General features: G+C 46.0%; 1 protein-coding gene across 4 annotated transcripts in view; it reads left to right on the plus strand.

The window, feature by feature from the left end:
• Positions 1–17,500, plus strand: part of grik5 (glutamate receptor, ionotropic, kainate 5) — a 146,883-nt gene that overhangs the window by 85,459 nt on the left and 43,924 nt on the right. For 2 of the 4 annotated variants that reach the window (XM_031786396.1, XM_031786421.1), the window contains exons 4-5: positions 6,127–6,287; positions 6,536–6,700. In XM_031786396.1, coding sequence (XP_031642256.1) covers positions 6,176–6,287; positions 6,536–6,700 — 277 coding nt within the window. In that variant the 5' untranslated portion in view covers positions 6,127–6,175. Of the gene's footprint in view, positions 1–2,213; positions 2,235–5,518; positions 6,288–6,535; positions 6,701–17,500 lie in introns of those variants that run through there. The other 2 variants (XM_031786407.1, XM_031786418.1) reach the window with 2 other exon arrangements.

Consider the following 17,500-nt stretch of genomic DNA (forward strand, 5'->3'; position numbering starts at 1 on the left):
CTCTCTCTCTTCTCTCTATCTCTCCCTCTCTCTCTCTCTCTCTCTCTCTCTCTCTCTCTTCTCTCTATCTACCCACCCCCCCTCTCTCTCTCTCTCTCTCTCCTTCTTGCTCTCTCTCTCGCTCTCTCCTTTACTCTCCATCTCTCTCTTTCTCCTTTCTCTCGCTCTCTCTCTTTACTTCTCTTTCTGTCTCTCTCTCTCCCTCTCTCCTTTGCCTTCTCTCTCTGCTTCTATCTTTCTCTCTCAATTAAATTAAATTAAATTGGCTTTATTAGCATGACGTAACAATGTACATATTGCCAAAGCAAAAAACTATAACCAAGGGTCAAAATAACCATACATTGAACAATTACAATAAGCATACAGTAGAGGACATGTGCAGGTTGATTGGTCTGTCAGACACTGTCCCTCATCTTATGGCAAGCAGCAATGTAGTGCACTGCCAACCCACAGCTCTCTGCGTCCTCCCCCAACAGGACGGGTAGCCTGCTCTCATCAGAGAGGTCTTTGAAACCTTGAATAAGGGTTTCAAATTTGGGGAAACGACGTGTTTTATATGTACATATATATATTTTAAATTTTGTCAGGAAATGCAGCTCTGTCTCAGTTTCTGCTGTTGTGCAGTGGTTGCACAGCCTTTCCTCTACAGGGAGCCAGGTTTTCCTGTGTCTACCCTTCTCAATGGCAAGGCTGTGCTCACTGAGCCTGTACTTTGTCAAGGTTTTTCTAAGGTTTTGATTCGTAACCATGGTCAAATAGTTAGCCACGGTGTACTGTCGATTTAGGACCAGATAGCACTGCATTTTGCTTTGTGCTTGTTCTTGTGTTTCCCAATAAGCAATGTAGTTTGGTTTGGACAGTGTTGTAATTTGGTTTATTCTGATTGATTGGATGTTCTGGTCCTGAAGCTTCGGTGTGTTAGTAGAACAGGTTTGTGAACTCAGCCCCAGGACCAGCTGGATGAGGGGACTCTTTTCTTTGCTCAGCTCTTGGCATTGCGGGGCTTGGTAATGATATGAGAGGGCGTCACTGTATTTTAGATGTTTCCAAAACTTAATTGCTATTTTTTTAGTTTTTATTATTACTGGATATTGGCCTAATTCTGCCCTGCATGCATTGTTTGTAGTTTTCCTTTGGACATGTAGGAGAATCTTACAGAGCTCTGCATACAGGGTTTCAATGGGGTGTTTGTCCCATTTGATGAAATCTTGTTTTGCAAGTGGACCCCACACCTCTCTGCAGTTCAATTACATATTCAATTAGTTTTAGCCTAATTTTAATAGGTATTTCAATTTGAATGAGCTTTTTAATGGTGTAGAATGCCTTGCGTGCTTTCTCTCTCAGTTCATTCACTGCCTCTTTACGGTGTCCAGTTGAGCTTATTTTTAAACCTAAGTAATTTTAGTGTGTGCAGTACTTTATATATTTCGTACCAATTGAGAACTTTGGTCTAATTCCCTGAGATCTGGATCTTCTCTGGAAAATCATTATTTTAGTATTTTGGGGTTTACTGCCAGGGCCCAGTTCTGGCAGTACCGCTCGAGCAGGTCCAGGCTCTGCTGTAGACCATGTGCTGTGGGTGGCAGCAGGCATAGTTCATCTGCGAAGAGTAGGCATTTAACGTCTGAATTGTGGAGACTAACACCAGGGGCTGAGGATTTTTCTAGAATAGTGGCCAATTCGTTGATGTAAATATTGAAGAGTGCAGGGCTCAGTTTGCAACCCTGGCGAAGGCCCTGCCCATGGTTAAAGAATTCTGTTATTTTCTTGCCAATTTAAATACTGCATGTATTGCCAGTATACATTGATTTAATTATGTCACATGTTTCTCTCTCTCTCCTTCTTGCTCTCTCTCTCTTTCTCTTTCTCTTTCTCTTTCTCTTTCTCTTTCTCTTTCTCTTTCTCTTTCTCTTTCTCTTTCTCTTTCTCTTTCTCTTTCTCTTTCTCTTTCTCTTTCTCTTTCTCTCTCTCTCTCTCTCTCTCTCTCTCTCTCTCTCTCTCTCTCTCTCTCTCTCTCTCTCTCTCTCTCTCTCTCTCATTCGCCTTCTCTCTCTCCTTCTCTCTTTCCCTATCTCGCTCTCTCACTCTTGCTCTCTCTCCTTTGCCTTCTCTCCCCCTCTCTCTCTCTCTCTCTCTCTCGCTCCTTCGCCTTCTCCCTCTCCCTCTCGTCTTCTCTCTCTCTCTCTCTTTCTCTCCTTGTGTCTTTCCTACAGGCCTTGGAGACAGATGGAAAGGTGTAGTTGTGGACTAATCTTCTCTCTCCAGCCCTGTCAATAGTTCTCAATAACAGTGAAATAGCACCGACTCCATCCAATCATTGGTCACGCTCAGGGGCTAAGCCAAGACCTTATTGGTCATCAGTGCAATCTGCTCCCTGGTAATAGCCAATCAGATGCATCCTGTGGAATGCTGACAGATCCGCCATTGTTTTGATTGAATGCCACTTCAGCTGCCCTCGATCAATATGCCATCACACACACAGGCACACGCACACACAAACTGTACTGCAGTCACTGACACACACGTGTGCACACATACATTGGCTGGCACACACATATGCAGGCATACACAAGCATGGATAGTGACACACCGACACACACACTGACACACACAGATTCCCCCCACATACAGACACTCAGACACACAGATCCCCCACCCCACCCCACACACACACACAAACACCCACTAACTCTGGCGTTGTGAAGATAGATTGAGAAAAGGGGAGCAGCTGTTCTGACTCCAGGTCCAGTTCTTTAGAATAGATGTGTGGTGCAGTGTGTCTATTCACAATACAGGAAATACAATATATTACAGGACACACTTCATTACACAACTCAGTCAGATCCAGAGAGCAGAGTGGCAGGGTGACAGAGCAGCATGTGGCAGTGGTCTCACTGTGACGTCTGTGTGTGTGTAACCTCTTGCATAACGGCTTCAGTGTTCTGATGTCAACGCTACCTGAGCCTAATGACAGGAACAGTGTGACCTGGTGGAACATTACATGCATTCACTCACTCACTCACTCACTCACTCACTCACTCACTCACTCACTCACTCACTCACTCACTCACTCACTGATTCTAGCAAGGGAATGACAGTGAGAAAGGTGAGTGATAGTTCATTTAATTTGTAAAGTGCTTTTCTCATACCCAAGGCATCAGATCCATGGACAGGACAGGAGAACTGAACTAACATACAGTGCCAGTCAAAATTTTGGACAAACCTACTCATTCAAGGGTTTTTCTTTATTTTGACTATTTTCTACATTGTATAATAATAGTGAAAACATGAAAACGATTAAATAATACATATGGAATCATGTAGTAACCAAAAAGTGTTAAACATATCAACAAATATTGTAGATTTTAGATTCATCGAAGAAGCCACACTTTGCCTTGATGACAGCTTTGCACAATCTTGGCATTCTCTCAAATAGTTTTTCCTTCACTCTGCGGTCCAAACCATCTCAATTGGGTTGAGGTCGGGTGATTGTGGAGGCCAGGTCATCTGATGCAACACTCCTTCACTCTCCTTATTGGTCAAATAGCCCTTACACAGCCTTTGTCCTGTTGAAAAATAAATGATAGTCCCACTTAGCGCAAACCAGATGGGATGGTGTATTGCTGCAGAATGCTGTGGTAGCCATGCTGTTTAAGTGTGCCTTGAATTCTAAATAAATCATTGACAGTGTCACCAGCAAAGCACCCCGACACCTTCACACCTCCACGCTTCACGGTTGGAACCACACATGGGGAGATAATCCGTTCACCTACTCTGCGTCTCACAAAGACACGGTGGTTAGAACCAAAAAATCTCAAATTTGGACTCATCAGACCAAAGGACAGATTTCCACCGGTCTAATTGTTACAATTTTTTAGGTAGCAGTCATTCACTTAACGAAACATTTGGTACATTAGTTCAATTATATAGTTCACATCGCATAGAACAGGCTCTGGGTGCTGGGTGTTTATTGGCCCAAGCAAGTGTCTTCTTCTTATTGGTTTGCTTTATTAGTGGTTTCTTTGCAGCAATTTGACCACGAAGGCCTGATTAACGCTGTCTCCTCTTAACAGTTGATGTTGAGATGTGTCTGTTACTTGAACTCTGTGAAGCATTTATTTGGGCTACAATCTGAGGTGCAGTTAACTCTAAGGAAATGATCCTCTGCAGCAGAGGTAACTCTGGGTCTTCCTTTCCTGTGGTGGTCCTCATGAGAACCAGTTTCATCATAGCCCTTGATGGTTTTTGCGACTGCACTTTTTTTCAGCAATGACTGACCTTCATGTCTTAAAGTAGTAATGGACTGTCCTTTCTCTTTGCTTATTTGAGTTGCTCTTGCCATAATATGGCTTTGGAATTTTCCCAAATAGGGCTATCTACTGTATACCAACCTTACCTTGTCACAACACAACTGATTAGCTCAAACGCATTAAGAAGGAAAGAAATTCCACAAATGTACTTTTAACAAGGAACACCTGTTAATTGAAATGCATTTCAGATGACTACCTCATGAAGCTGATTGAGAGAATTCCCAGAATGTGCAAAGCTGTCATCAAGGCAAAGGGTGGCTACTTTGAAGAATATATTTGATTTGTTTATCACTTTTTTGGTTACTACATGATTCCATATGTGTTATTTCGTAGTTTTGATGTCTTCATTATTAATCTACAATGTAGAAAATAGTCAAAATAAAGAAAAACCCTTGAATGAGTAGGTGTGTCTTAACCTTTGACTCATACTGTAGGTCCTTGAAAGCGTTTCTGAATCGCTCAGTCTTTAGCTAGGCCTTAAACGAGTCCAGAGACTCTGCAGCCCTGACAATGACTGGAAGTTTGTTCCACAGCTGAGGGGCCACACAACTGAAAGCTCTGTCACCCGTAGTGTTTAGTCTGCTATGGGGCTGCTGAAGGGAGATGGACCTGGAGGAGTGAACGGTGTGTGTGGGGCAGGAGGGAAGTCAGACAGCTACTTGATGTGAGAGAACAATAAAAGAAAGGGAGAGCCTAGAGGGAGAGGGAGAAAGGAAGAGCTACAGGAAGAGGGAGAAAGGAAGAACTAAGGGGGAGAGGGAGAAAGGGAGAGCTAAGGGGGAGAGGGAGAAAGGGAGAGCTAAGGGGGAGAGGGAGAAAGGAAGAGCTACAGGGAAGAGGGAGAAAGGGAGAGCTAAGGGGGAGAGGGAGAAAGGGAGAGCTACAGGGAAGAGGGAGAAAGGGAGAGCTAAGGGGGAGAGGGAGAAAGGGAGAGCTAAGGGGGAGAGGGAGAAAGGGAGAGCTACGGGGGAGAGGGAGAAAGGGAGCGCTAAGAGGGAGAGGGAGAAAGGGAGAGCTAAGGGGGAGAGGGAGAAAGGGAGAGCTAAGGGGGAGAGGGAGAAATGGGGAGCTAAGAGGGAGAGGGAGAAAGGGAGAGCTAAGGGGGAGAGGGAGAAAGGGAGAGCTACGGGGGAGAGGGAAAAAGGGAGAGCTAAGGGGAGAGGGAGAAAGGGAGAGCTACGGGGGAGAGGGAGAAAGGGAGAGCTAAGGGGGAGAGGGAGAAAGGGAGCGCTAAGAGGGAGAGGGAGAAAGGGAGCGCTGAGAGGGAGAGGGAGAAAGGGAGGGAGAGTAAACAAGACAAGCGTGAGGGGAAATGAAGGCAAGGAGGGAGGGAAGAGAGATGAAGAGGCAAAACATTCTCACCTCCCAGGGGTCAGATAGAAGCAGTCAAGCTGCTGTGTTGTGCCTACAGGGCAACTCACACAGATACCAGACACACTCACACACATCTCCATCTCAGAGGTCAAACTGAGGGTCATGACCAGCTGACGGTGAGCAGAAACAAGATGCTATACAGCACACACATACGCTTCATCTTCTTGTCTGTTCTCACACACACATTAAACTGTCACTTAGAATGGGGGTTGTCACTCAGAGTGAGTGAGGGTGGTTTTGCAGCAGGCAGAGCAGAGCTGTGTGTGTTTCATGTGTGGGTCTTGTGATCATAACAAGCTCTTTAAATAGTGATTTAACCATTGGTGCTACAGATGTGTGCACAGAGTGAGAACGATTGTGTGTGCATGTATGTGTGTTTGTGAGTGTGTGTCTGTGTGTTTGTGTATATTTTGGTGTTGTAACGTATCCTCCCGTCCTTTAGGTGGCGAGCAGGCAGCCAGCAGACCGTTCTCCATGAGGAGCAGTAGAAGATGCCGGCTCTGCCAGCGCTGCTGCTGTCGATACACTTCTCCTCCTTCCTGCTAGTTACCATGGCACCACGCTCCGGAAGCCAGGCCGCCCTGCTCTCCTCCGTCCGGATGGGTGAGTGTCCATCTATCAATCATCCATCCATCCCTCTTTCCATCCCTTGGTCACCCTCAGGTGTCTGTCTCCCTCTCCTCCCCCGGTGTCTCACCCCCCTCCACCAGGACACACCCACTCACTCAACTGGCCTTCACACCCCTCGTAAATACTCTGCTTGTCTCCTCTCTTTTTGTCTTATTGTCTAATGGTGAGTAACATCAATGTTTTCTCCCGTTCCATATCTCTCTGTCTCCCTCCCCATGTAGCTGCGATCCTGGATGACCAGTCAGTGTGTGGGCGTGGAGAGCGGCTGGCTCTGGCCCTGGCCAGGGAGAACATCAACAGTGTGATGGAGGGAGGGGCTAGAGCCCGTGTGGAGGTGGACATATTCGAACTGCAGAGGGACTCCCAGTATGAGACCACTGACACCAGTGAGTAACACCACTACAGACCACTAAGACCAGTACTGACTAGGCTGCAAATCCAAGATGGCGTAGCAGTCTGTCTTTGTGTTTGTCTTTGTCTTATCCCGTGTATATAGTCCTTTTTTTGTATTTTAATCTCACTTTCTATCTACAAACTAAATATACTTTCCTACAAACTTTCCTGCAACCTTTCCTGCAACCTGCCTCACCCAATGTGGTACGGATCTGCTATTTTTATTCCTTATAACTGGAACCTCCTTCAGGAGCTGGCCAGCTAACTAGCTACCAGCCAGCTTTAGCTCGGACAATACCTGCCAGTCTGAACAGCACGATATCAACCCAGAGCATATCGGATTGCTTCTCTCTGCCACATCACAACCGAGTGATTACTGTTAGCTAAAACCTCTGTCCCGAAGCAAGCATCAGTTAGCCTTGAGCTAGCCTCGAGCTAGGCCCATATACCAGCTAATTCTTGGGCTACAATGCCTCTTTGCCAATTGGCCTGGACCCTTTCTTGTCCACACGGAGCCCGCTGGCTTTCTGAACGCTGTGTCTCCCGCTCGCCTAGCGTAGTAGCAACTACCGAACGGCTCCCGGACTCACCTATTGCTGCTCAATGGACCCTATGATCCCTCGGCTACACAGCTGATGCCCGCTGGACTGTTTCAATAACATGGTACCTCATTCTGTTTATCTGTCGGCCCCAGCCTCGAACTCAGGTCCTGTATGTACCTAACTGACCCGCTCTGCCCATTCATCACCATTTACCCGTTGTTGTCTTAGCTCTCCCGATCAACACCTGCAATTGCTTTATGCCTCTCTCTAATGTCCATATGCCTTGTCTACTGCTGTCTCAGCAAGTTCTTATTGTTTTATTTCACTGTAGAGCCCCCAGTCCCGCACAACATGCCTTAGATAGCTCTTTTGTCCCACCCCCCACACATGCGGAGCCTTACCTGGCTTAACTGGTGCCGCCAGAGATGCAACCTCTCTCATCGTCACTCAACGCCTAGGTTAACCTCCACTCATATCCTACCATACCCTTGTCTGTACATTATACCCTGAATCTATTCTACCACGCCCAGAAATCTGCTCCTTTGATTCTCTGTTCCATGCGCACTAGACAACCAGTTCTTATAGCTTTTAGCCGTACCCATATCCTACTCCTCCTCTGTTCCTCTGGTGATGTAGAGGTTAACCCAGGCTCTGTAGCCCCCAGTACTACACCTATTCCACAGGCTCTCTCATTTGTTGACTTCTGTAACCGTAAAAGCCTTGGTTTCATGCATGTTAACATCAGAAGCCTCCCCAAGTTTGTATTATTCACTGCTTTAGCACACTCCGCCAACCCTGATGTCCTTGCCATGTCTGAATCCTGGCTCAGGAAGGCCACAAAAAATTCTGAAATGTCCATCTCCAACTACAACATTTCCTGTCAAGATAGAAATGCCAAAGGGGGCAGAGTTGCAATCTACTGCAGAAATAGTCTGCAGAGTTATGTCATACTATCCAGGTCTGTACCCAAACAGTTTGAGCTTCTACTTTTAAAAATCCACCTTTCCAGATATAAGTCTCTCAATGAGGCAGCTTGTTATAGACCCCTCTCAGCCCTCATATGTGCCCTGGACACCATATGTGAATTGATTGCCCCTCATTTATTTCAGAGTTCGTAGAGTTAGGTGACCTAAACTGGGATATGCTTAACACCCCGGCCTTCCTACAATCTAAGCTAGATGCCCTCAATCTCACAAATGATCAAGGAACCTACCAGGTACAACCCTAAATCCGTAAACACGGGCACCCTCATAGATATCATCCTGACCAACTTGCACTCTAAATACACGTCTGCTGTCTTCAACCAGGATCTCAGCAATCACTGCCTCATTGCCTGTGTCCGTAATGGGTCCGCGGACAAACAACCACCCCTCATCACTGTCAAACGCTCCCTAAAACACTTCAGCAAGCAGGCCTTTCTAATTGACCTGGCCCGAGTATCCTGGAAGGATATTGACCTCGTCCCATCCTTAGAGGATGCCTGGTTGTTCTTTAAAAGTGCTTTCCTCACCATCTTAAATAAGCATGCCCCATTTAAAAAATATAGAACTAAGAACAGATTTAGCCCTTGGTTCACTCCAGATTTGACTGCCCTTGACCAGTACAAAAACATCCTGTGGTGTACTGCATTAGCATCGAATAGCCCCCGCGATATGCATCTTTTCAGGGAAGTTAGGAACCCATATACTCAGTCAGTTAGGAAAGCAAAGGCTAGCTTTTTCAAACAGAAATTTGCATCCTGTAGCACAAATTCCAAAAGGTTTTGGGACACTGTAAAGTCCATGGAGAATAAGAGCACCTCCTCCCAACTGCCAACTGCACTGAGGTTAGGAAACACTGTCACCACCGATAAATCTACGATAATTGAACATTTCAATAAGCATTTTTCCATGGCTGGCCATGCTTTCCACCTGGCTACCTCTACCCTGGCCAACATTTCGGCACCCCCCGCAGCAACTCAACTTCCCCAAGCCCCCCCGCTCCTCCTTCACCCAAATCTAGATAGCTGATGTTCTGAAAGAGCTGCAAAATCTGGACCCCTACAAATCAGCTGGGCTAGATAATCTGGACCCTCTCTTTCTAAGATTTTAGAAAGCCTGTTCAACCTCTCTCTCGTATCGTCTGAGATCCCTAAAGATTGGAAAACTGCCGCGGTCATCCACCTCTTCAAAGGGGGAGACACTCTAGACCCAAATAGACCCCAAATAGACCCGCATATCTTTTAAAACTTTTTTTGCTAAACCTCAGCTTCTAAATACTCTCCTGCAACCCACCTCACCCAATGTAGCTATTTTCCCTAAAGTATTTATATTTACTTCGGATCCGGACCCCCTCAACTGAAGCTAGCCAGCTAACTACCAGCTATGCTAGCGGTCTTCAGCTAACCGGTCATCAGCTAACCTTTAGCTCGGAAAGCTCTCGCCAGTTCGAACAACGCGACTCTAACCAGAGCATAACGGACCTATTTATTTTTTTATCCCCACCGCAAACGGAACATTTTTCAGCTGGATCTTCACAACTAGCTATCTAGCTAAACCGCAACCCCGGATGATTACTCCTGGCTAGCGTTTCCACCCACTTAGCTTGAAGCTAGCCCGGCCAGAGCCCCTGTGCTACCACCGTAGCATACTCCTGGGCTACAATACCCGGACCCACGACCGGTCTATCGATGTCACCGCATGAAGAGGAATAAACAGACTCACCCCATCGCGACGTCCCCCAAAGGCTAACTCTCTAGCCCTTGCTATCTCCTTGCTTGCTAACTCGGCCTGCTAACTGCTAGCTTGTTTAGCCCCGGCCTACTAACTGTTAGCCTGTTAGCACAGGCCTGCTAACCGTCTGAATCGCCGCGTCCCAAACACTCACTGGACCCATATTTACTTTCTATCTCTTTTCGATTTTTAATTTGTTTATACCTTCCGGTAACCTGCCTCACCCAATGTGATACAGAATCGCTATTATTTTTAATTTTTAGAACACACTCAAGAACCTCCAGAAGCTAACCAGCTAACTAGCTACAAGCTATTTAGTCATTGTTAGTTTTTTAAAACCTGGATAACACTCGCCAGTCCAGCTTCCCTGCCCCATCCACCGCTGCCCCCTGGACACTGATCACTTGGCTACATAGCTGATGCACGCTGGACTGTCCATTAATCACGGTACTCCATTCTGCTTGTTTATGTTTTATCTGTCGGCCCCGTTGCCTAGTCAACGCCATTTTACCTGCTGTTGTTGTGCTAGCTGATTAGCTGTTGTTGTCTCACCTACTGTTTTAGCTAGCTCTCCCAATTCAACACCTGTGATTACTGTATGCCTCGCTGTATGTCTCTCTCAAATGTCAATATGCCTTGTATACTGTTGTTCAGGTTAGTTATCATTGTTTTAGTTCACAATGAAGCCCCTAGTTCCACTCTTCATACCCCTGATACCTCCTTTGTCCCACCTCCCACACATGCGGTGACCTCACCCATTACAACTAGCATGTCCAGAGATACAACCTCTCTCATCATCACCCAGTGCCTGGGCTTACCTCCACTGTACCCGCACCCCACCATACCCCTGTCTGCGCATTATGCCCTGAATATATTCTACCATGCCCAGAAACCTGCTCCTCTTATTCTCTGTCCCCAACTCTCTAGGCGACCAGTTTTGATAGCCTTTAGCCGCACCCTCATACTACTCCTTCTCTGTTCCGCGGGTGATGTGGAGGTAAACCCAGGCCTTGCATGTCCCCAGGCACCCTCATTTGTTGACTTCTGTGATCGAAAAAGCCTTGGTTTCATGCATATCAACATCAGAAGCCTCCTCCCTAAGTTTGTTTTACTCACTGCTTTAGCACACTCTGCTAACGCTGATGTCCTTGCCGTGTCTGAATCCTGGCTCAGGAAGGCCACCAAAAATTCTGAGATTTCCATACCCAACTATAACATCTTCCGTGAAGATAGAACTGCCAAGGGGGAAGGTGTTGCAGTCTACTGCAAAGATAGCCTGTAATGTCATACTTTCCAGGTCCATACCCAAACAGTTCGAACTACTAATTTTGAAAATGACTCTCTCCAGAAATAAGTCTCTCACTGTTGCCGCCTGCTACCGACCCCCCTCAGCTCCCAGCTGTGCCCTGGACACCATTTGTGAATTGATCGCCCCCCATCTAGCTTCAGAGTTTGTTCTGTTAGGTGACCTAAACTGGGATATGCTTAACACCCCGGCAGTCCTACAATCTAAGCTAGATGCCCTCAATCTCATACAAATCATCAAGGAACCCACCAGGTACAACCCTAACTCTGTAAACAAGGGCACCCTCATAGACGTCATCCTGACCAACTGGCCCTCCAAATACACCTCCGCTATCTTCAACCAGGATCTCAGCGATCACTGCCTCATTGACTACCCCTCATCACTGTCAAACGCTCCCTAAAACACTTCTGTGAGCAGGCCTTTATAATCGACCTGGCCCGGGTATCCTGGAAGGACATTGACCTCATCCCGTCAGTTGAGGATGCCTGGTCATTCTTTAAAAGTAACTTCCTCACCATTTTAGATAAGCATGCTCCGTTCAAAAAATGCAGAACTAAGAACAGATACAGTCCTTGGTTCACTCCAGACCTGACTGCCCTCGACCAGCACAAAAACATCCTGTGGCGGACTGCAATAGCATCGAATAGTCCCCGCGATATGCAACTGTTCAGGGAAGTCAGGAACCAATACACTCAGTCAGTCAGGAAAGCTAAGGCCAGCTTCTTCAGGCAGAAGTTTGCATCCTGTAGCTCCAACTCCAAAAAGTTCTGGGACACTGTGAAGTCCATGGAGAACAAGAGCACCTCCTCCCAGCTGCCCACTGCACTGAGGCTAGGTAACACGGTCACCACCGATAAAATCGAAAACTTCAACAAGCATTTCTCAACGGCTGGCCATGCCTTCCGCCTGGCTACTCCAACCTCGGCCAAGCCTCTCCAGGTTCTCCTTTACCCAAATCCAGATAGCAGATGTTCTGAAAGAGCTGCAAATCCTGGACCCGTACAAATCAGCTGGGCTTGACAATCTGGACCCTCTATTCCTGAAACTATCCGCCGCCATTGTCGCAACCCCTATTACCAGCCTGTTCAACCTCTCTTTCATATCGTCTGAGATCCCCAAGGATTGGAAAGCTGCCGCAGTCATCCCCCTCTTCAAAGGGGGAGACACCCTGGACCCAAACTGTTAAAGACCTATATCCATCCTGCCCTGACTATCTAAGGTCTTCGAAAGCCAAGTCAACAAACAGGTCACTGACCATCCCACCGTACCTTCTCCGCTGTGCAATCTGGTTTCCGAGCCGGTCACGGGTGCACCTCAGCCACACTCAAGGTACTAAACGATATCATAACCGCCATCGATAAAAGACAGTACTGTGCAGCAGTTTTCATCGACCTTGCCAAGGCTTTCGACTCTGTCAATCACCATATTCTTATCGGCAGACTCAGTAGCCTCGGTTTTTTCGGATGACTGCCTTGCCTGGTTCACCAATTACTTTGCAGACAGAGTTCAGTGTGTCAAATCGGAGGGCATGCTGTCCGGTCCTCTGGCAGTCTCTATGGGGGTGCCACAGGGTTCAATTCTCGGGCCGACTCTTTTCTCTGTATATATCAATGATGTTGCTCTTGCTGCGGGCGATTCCCTGATCCACCTCTACGCAGACGACACCATTCTATGTACTTCCGGCCCGTCCTTGGACACTGTGCTATCTAACCTCCAAACGAGCTTCACTGCCATACAACACTCCTTCCGTGGCCTCCAACTGCTCTTAAACGCTAGTAAAACCAAATGCATGCTTTTCAACCGATCGCTGCCTGCACCCGCATGCCCGACTAGCATCACCACCCTGGATGGTTCCGACCTTGAATATGTGGACATCTATAAGTACCTAGGTGTCTGGCTAGACTGTAAACTCTCCTTCCAGACTCATATCAAACATCTCCAATCGAAAATCAAATCAAGAGTCGGCTTTCTATTCCGCAACAAAGCCTCCTTCACTCACGCCGCCAAACTTACCCTAGTAAAACTGACTATCCTACCGATCCTCGACTTCGGCGACGTCATCTACAAAATTGCTTCCAACACTCTACTCAGCAAACTGGATGCAGTTTATCACAGTGCCATCCGTTTTGTCACTAAAGCACCTTATACCACCCACCACTGCGACTTGTATGCTCTAGTCGGCTGGTCCTTGCTACATATTCGTCGCCAGACCCACTGGCTCCAGGTCATCTACAAGTCCATGCTAGGTAAAGCTCCGCCTTATCTCAGTTCACTGGTCACGATGGCAACACCCATCCGTAGCACGCGCTCCAGCAGGTGTATCTCACTGATCATCCCTAAAGCCAACACCTCATTTGGCCACCTTTCGTTCCAGTACTCTGCTGCCTGTGACTGGAACGAATTGCAAAAATCGCTGAAGTTGGAGACTTTTATCTCCCTCACCAACTTCAAACATCTGCTATCTGAGCAGCTAACCGATCGCTGCAGCTGTACATAGTCTATTGGTAAATAGCCCACCCATTTTCACCTACCTCATCCCCATACTGTTTTTATTTATTTACTTTTCTGCTCTTTTGTACACCAATATCTCTACCTGTACATGACCATCTGATCATTTATCACTCCAGTGTTAATCTGCAAAATTGTAATTATTCGCCTACCTCCTCATGCCTTTTTGCACACAATGTATATAGACTCCCCCTTTTTTTCTACTGTGTTATTGACTTGTTAATTGTTTACTCCATGTGTAACTCTGTGTTGTCTGTTCACACTGCTATGCTTTATCTTGGCCAGGTCGCAGTTGCAAATGAGAACTTGTTCTCAACTAGCCTACCTGGTTAAATAAAGGTGAAATAAATCAATAAAAATAAAGTCTTGAAAAGCCAAGTTAACAAACAGATCACCGACCATTTCAAATCCTACCGTACCTTTCCTTTTTACCTTTCCTACCGTTTCCGAGCTGGTCATGGGTGCACCTCAGCCATGCTCAAGGTCCTAAACGATATCATGACTGCCATTGATAGAAGACAGTACTGTGCAGCCGTCTTCATCGACCAGGCCAAGGCTTCAACTATGTCAATCACCAGATTCTTATCGGCAGACTCAATAGCCTTGATTTCTCAAATGACTGCCTCGCCTGGTTCACCAACTACTTCTCAGATAGAGTTCAGTGTGTCAAATTGGACGGCCTGTTGTCCAGACCTCTGGCAGGCTCTATGGGGGTGCCACATGGTTCAATTCTCGGACCGACTATTTTCTCTGTATACATCAATGATGTCGCTCTTGCTGCTGGTGATTCGCTGATCCACCTCTATGCAGACAACACCATTCTGTATACTGGCCCTTCTTTGGGACACTGTGTTAACAAACCTCCAAATGAGCTTCAATGCCATACAACACTCCTTCCGTGGCCTCCAACTGCTCTTAAACGCTAGTCAAACTAAACGCATGCTCTTCAATACCTAGGTGTCTTGTTAGACTTTAAACTATCCTTCCAGACTCACATTAAGCATCTCCAATCCAAAATGAAATCTAGAATCAGCTTCCTATTTTGCAACAAAGCCTCCTTCACTCATGCTGCTAAACATACCCTCGTAAAACTGACTATCCTACCGATCCTTGACTTCGGCGATGTCATTTATAAAATGCCTCCAACACTCTACTCAGCAAATTGGATGTAGTCTATCACAGTGCCATCCGTTTTGTCACCAAAGTCCCATATTCTACCCACCATTGCGACTTGTATGCTCTCATTGGCTGGCTCTCGTTTCATATTCGGAGCCCACTGGCTCCAAGTTATCTATAAGTCTGACCAGTACTGACCAGTAATAATTCCAGTACAGACAAGTACTGATCAGTAATACCAGTACAGACCAGCACTGACCAGTAATATCAGTACAGACCAGAACAGACCAGTCATACAAGTACAGACCAGTAATGACTAGTAATACCAGTACATCTCAGTACAGACCAGTACTGACCATTACTGACCCGTAATATCTGTACAGACCAGTACTGACCAGTACTGACCAGTAATACCAGTACAGACCAGTGCAGACCAATACTGATCAGAATTATCAGTACAGACCAGTACAGATCAGTACTGACTTGTAATACCAGTACAGACCAGTACAGACCAGTAATACCAGTACAGACCAGTAATACCAGTACTGAACAGTAATACCAGTACTACAGACTTTATGTACAAAATAGATTGAGGATTTCATTCAGTAGTTTGTGTATTAGCTCACAGACCAATGACTATCAGGATACAGACACTTGCTGTTCCCGTTGCAAGAAGTCACCACCCTGCCGCTGGCCACAGCGAGCTGGAGGAGAAGTGACTGTGTGTGGACGTGTGTGAATGTACAGTACAGTATGTGTGTGTGTGTGTGTGTGTGTGTGTGTGTGTGTGCTTGTGTGTGGATTTATTCATGTGTGTGTGCTTGTGTGTGGCTTTATTCATGTGTGTGTATGTGTGTGTGTGTGTGTGTGTGTTTGTGTGTGTGTGCATGTGTGTGGATTTATGAATTTGTGTGTGTGCTTGTGTGTGGATTTATTCATGTGTGTGTGCTTGTGTGTGGCTTTTTTCATGTGTGTGTATGTGTGTGCATGTGTGTGGACTTATTCATGTGTGTGTGTGTGTGTGTGTGTGTGTGTGTGTGTGGCTTTATTTATGTGTGTGTGTGTGTGCGTCCTTGACCAGTGGGCAGGACACTCTGACAGGCGTATTTGCCATCAGGGTCCTTGGATCACAGGCCTCATCTTACAGCTGTAGCTGTATGAGACACACACACACACACACACACACACACACACACACACACACACACACACACACACACACACACACACACACGCGCCAGAGGTTATGGATGATGAGGATGGAGAGATGTAGAGGATTGAAATGGAGCCCAGGGTGAATTTCAGTAGTCTGAAGCAGCTTCCTCTCCTCATCTCATTACCTTCAGCAGAACTGACGTGAAGATGCACCATATACAGTGCCTTGCAAAAGTATTCATCCTGCTTGCCGTTTTTCCTATTTTGTTGCATTACAACTTGTAATTTAAATAGATTTTCATTTGGATTTCATGTAATGGACATATACAAAATAGTCCAAATTGGTGAAATTAAATGAAAAAATTACTTGTTAAAAAATTCTAAAAGATAGAAAACTGAAAAGTGCTGTGTGCATATGTATTCACCCCCTTTGCTATGAAGCCCCTAAATAAGATCTGGTACAACCAATTACCTTCAGAAGTCACATAATTAGTTAAATAAAGTCCACCTGTGTGCAATCTAAGTGTCACATGATCTTTCGTATGATCTCAGTATAAATACACCTGTTCTGAAAGGCCCCAGAATCTGCAACACCATGAAGACCAAGGAGCTCTCCAAACAAGTCAGGGACAAAGTTGTGGAGAAGTACAGATCAGGGTTGGATTCGAAAATAAATATCAGAAACTTTGAACATCCCACGGAGCACCATTAAATCCATTATTAAAAAATTGAAAGAATATGGCACCACAACAAACCTGCCAAGAGAGGGCAGCCCACCAAAACTCATGGACCAGGCAATGAGGGAAATAATTAGAGAGGCAACAAAGAGACCAAAGATAACCCTGAAGGAGCTGCAAGCTCCTTCTGGGGATGAATAGTTATGCACTCTCAAGTTTTCTGTTTTTTTTGTGTGTCTTATTTCTTGTTTGTTTTACAATGAAAGATATTCAGCATCTTCAAAGTGGTAGGCATGTTGTGTAAGTCAAATGATACAATCCCCCAAACAATCCATTTTAATTTCAGGTTGTAATGCAACAAAATAGGAAAAATTCCAAGGGGGTGAATACTTTCGCAAGCCACTGTACTTACTGTAGCCCCATGATGTGTGCGATTATTGCCCCCTGTCAATCATTGACTCTCGTGTCCCTGTTACTGTCTAGGTTCAACAACCATGGTTACTGTGACACAGTGCAGTGTGGCAGGAAGGCATGTTGGCCTTAATCAGTATGTCAGTGGCATTGATCAGTAACAGGAGCTGATCATTGAGCAATATATTAACTATGAGACAGAACAGACCGACTTACAGACTGACTGACAGACTGCACACGCCCTAACAGTAGGCAAGATGGAGTTTCCACCTTGCTGCTATGTTTCCAACCTTCCCCCATCAGTAGTCACAAAGGAAAATAGATAATTTTAAGGTGTAGGCAATGGCTAGGTTCCACTCTACAAACT

This window comes from Oncorhynchus kisutch, linkage group LG2 (assembly GCF_002021735.2).
Source record: "Oncorhynchus kisutch isolate 150728-3 linkage group LG2, Okis_V2, whole genome shotgun sequence".
Taxonomy (NCBI): Eukaryota; Metazoa; Chordata; class Actinopteri; order Salmoniformes; family Salmonidae; genus Oncorhynchus; species Oncorhynchus kisutch.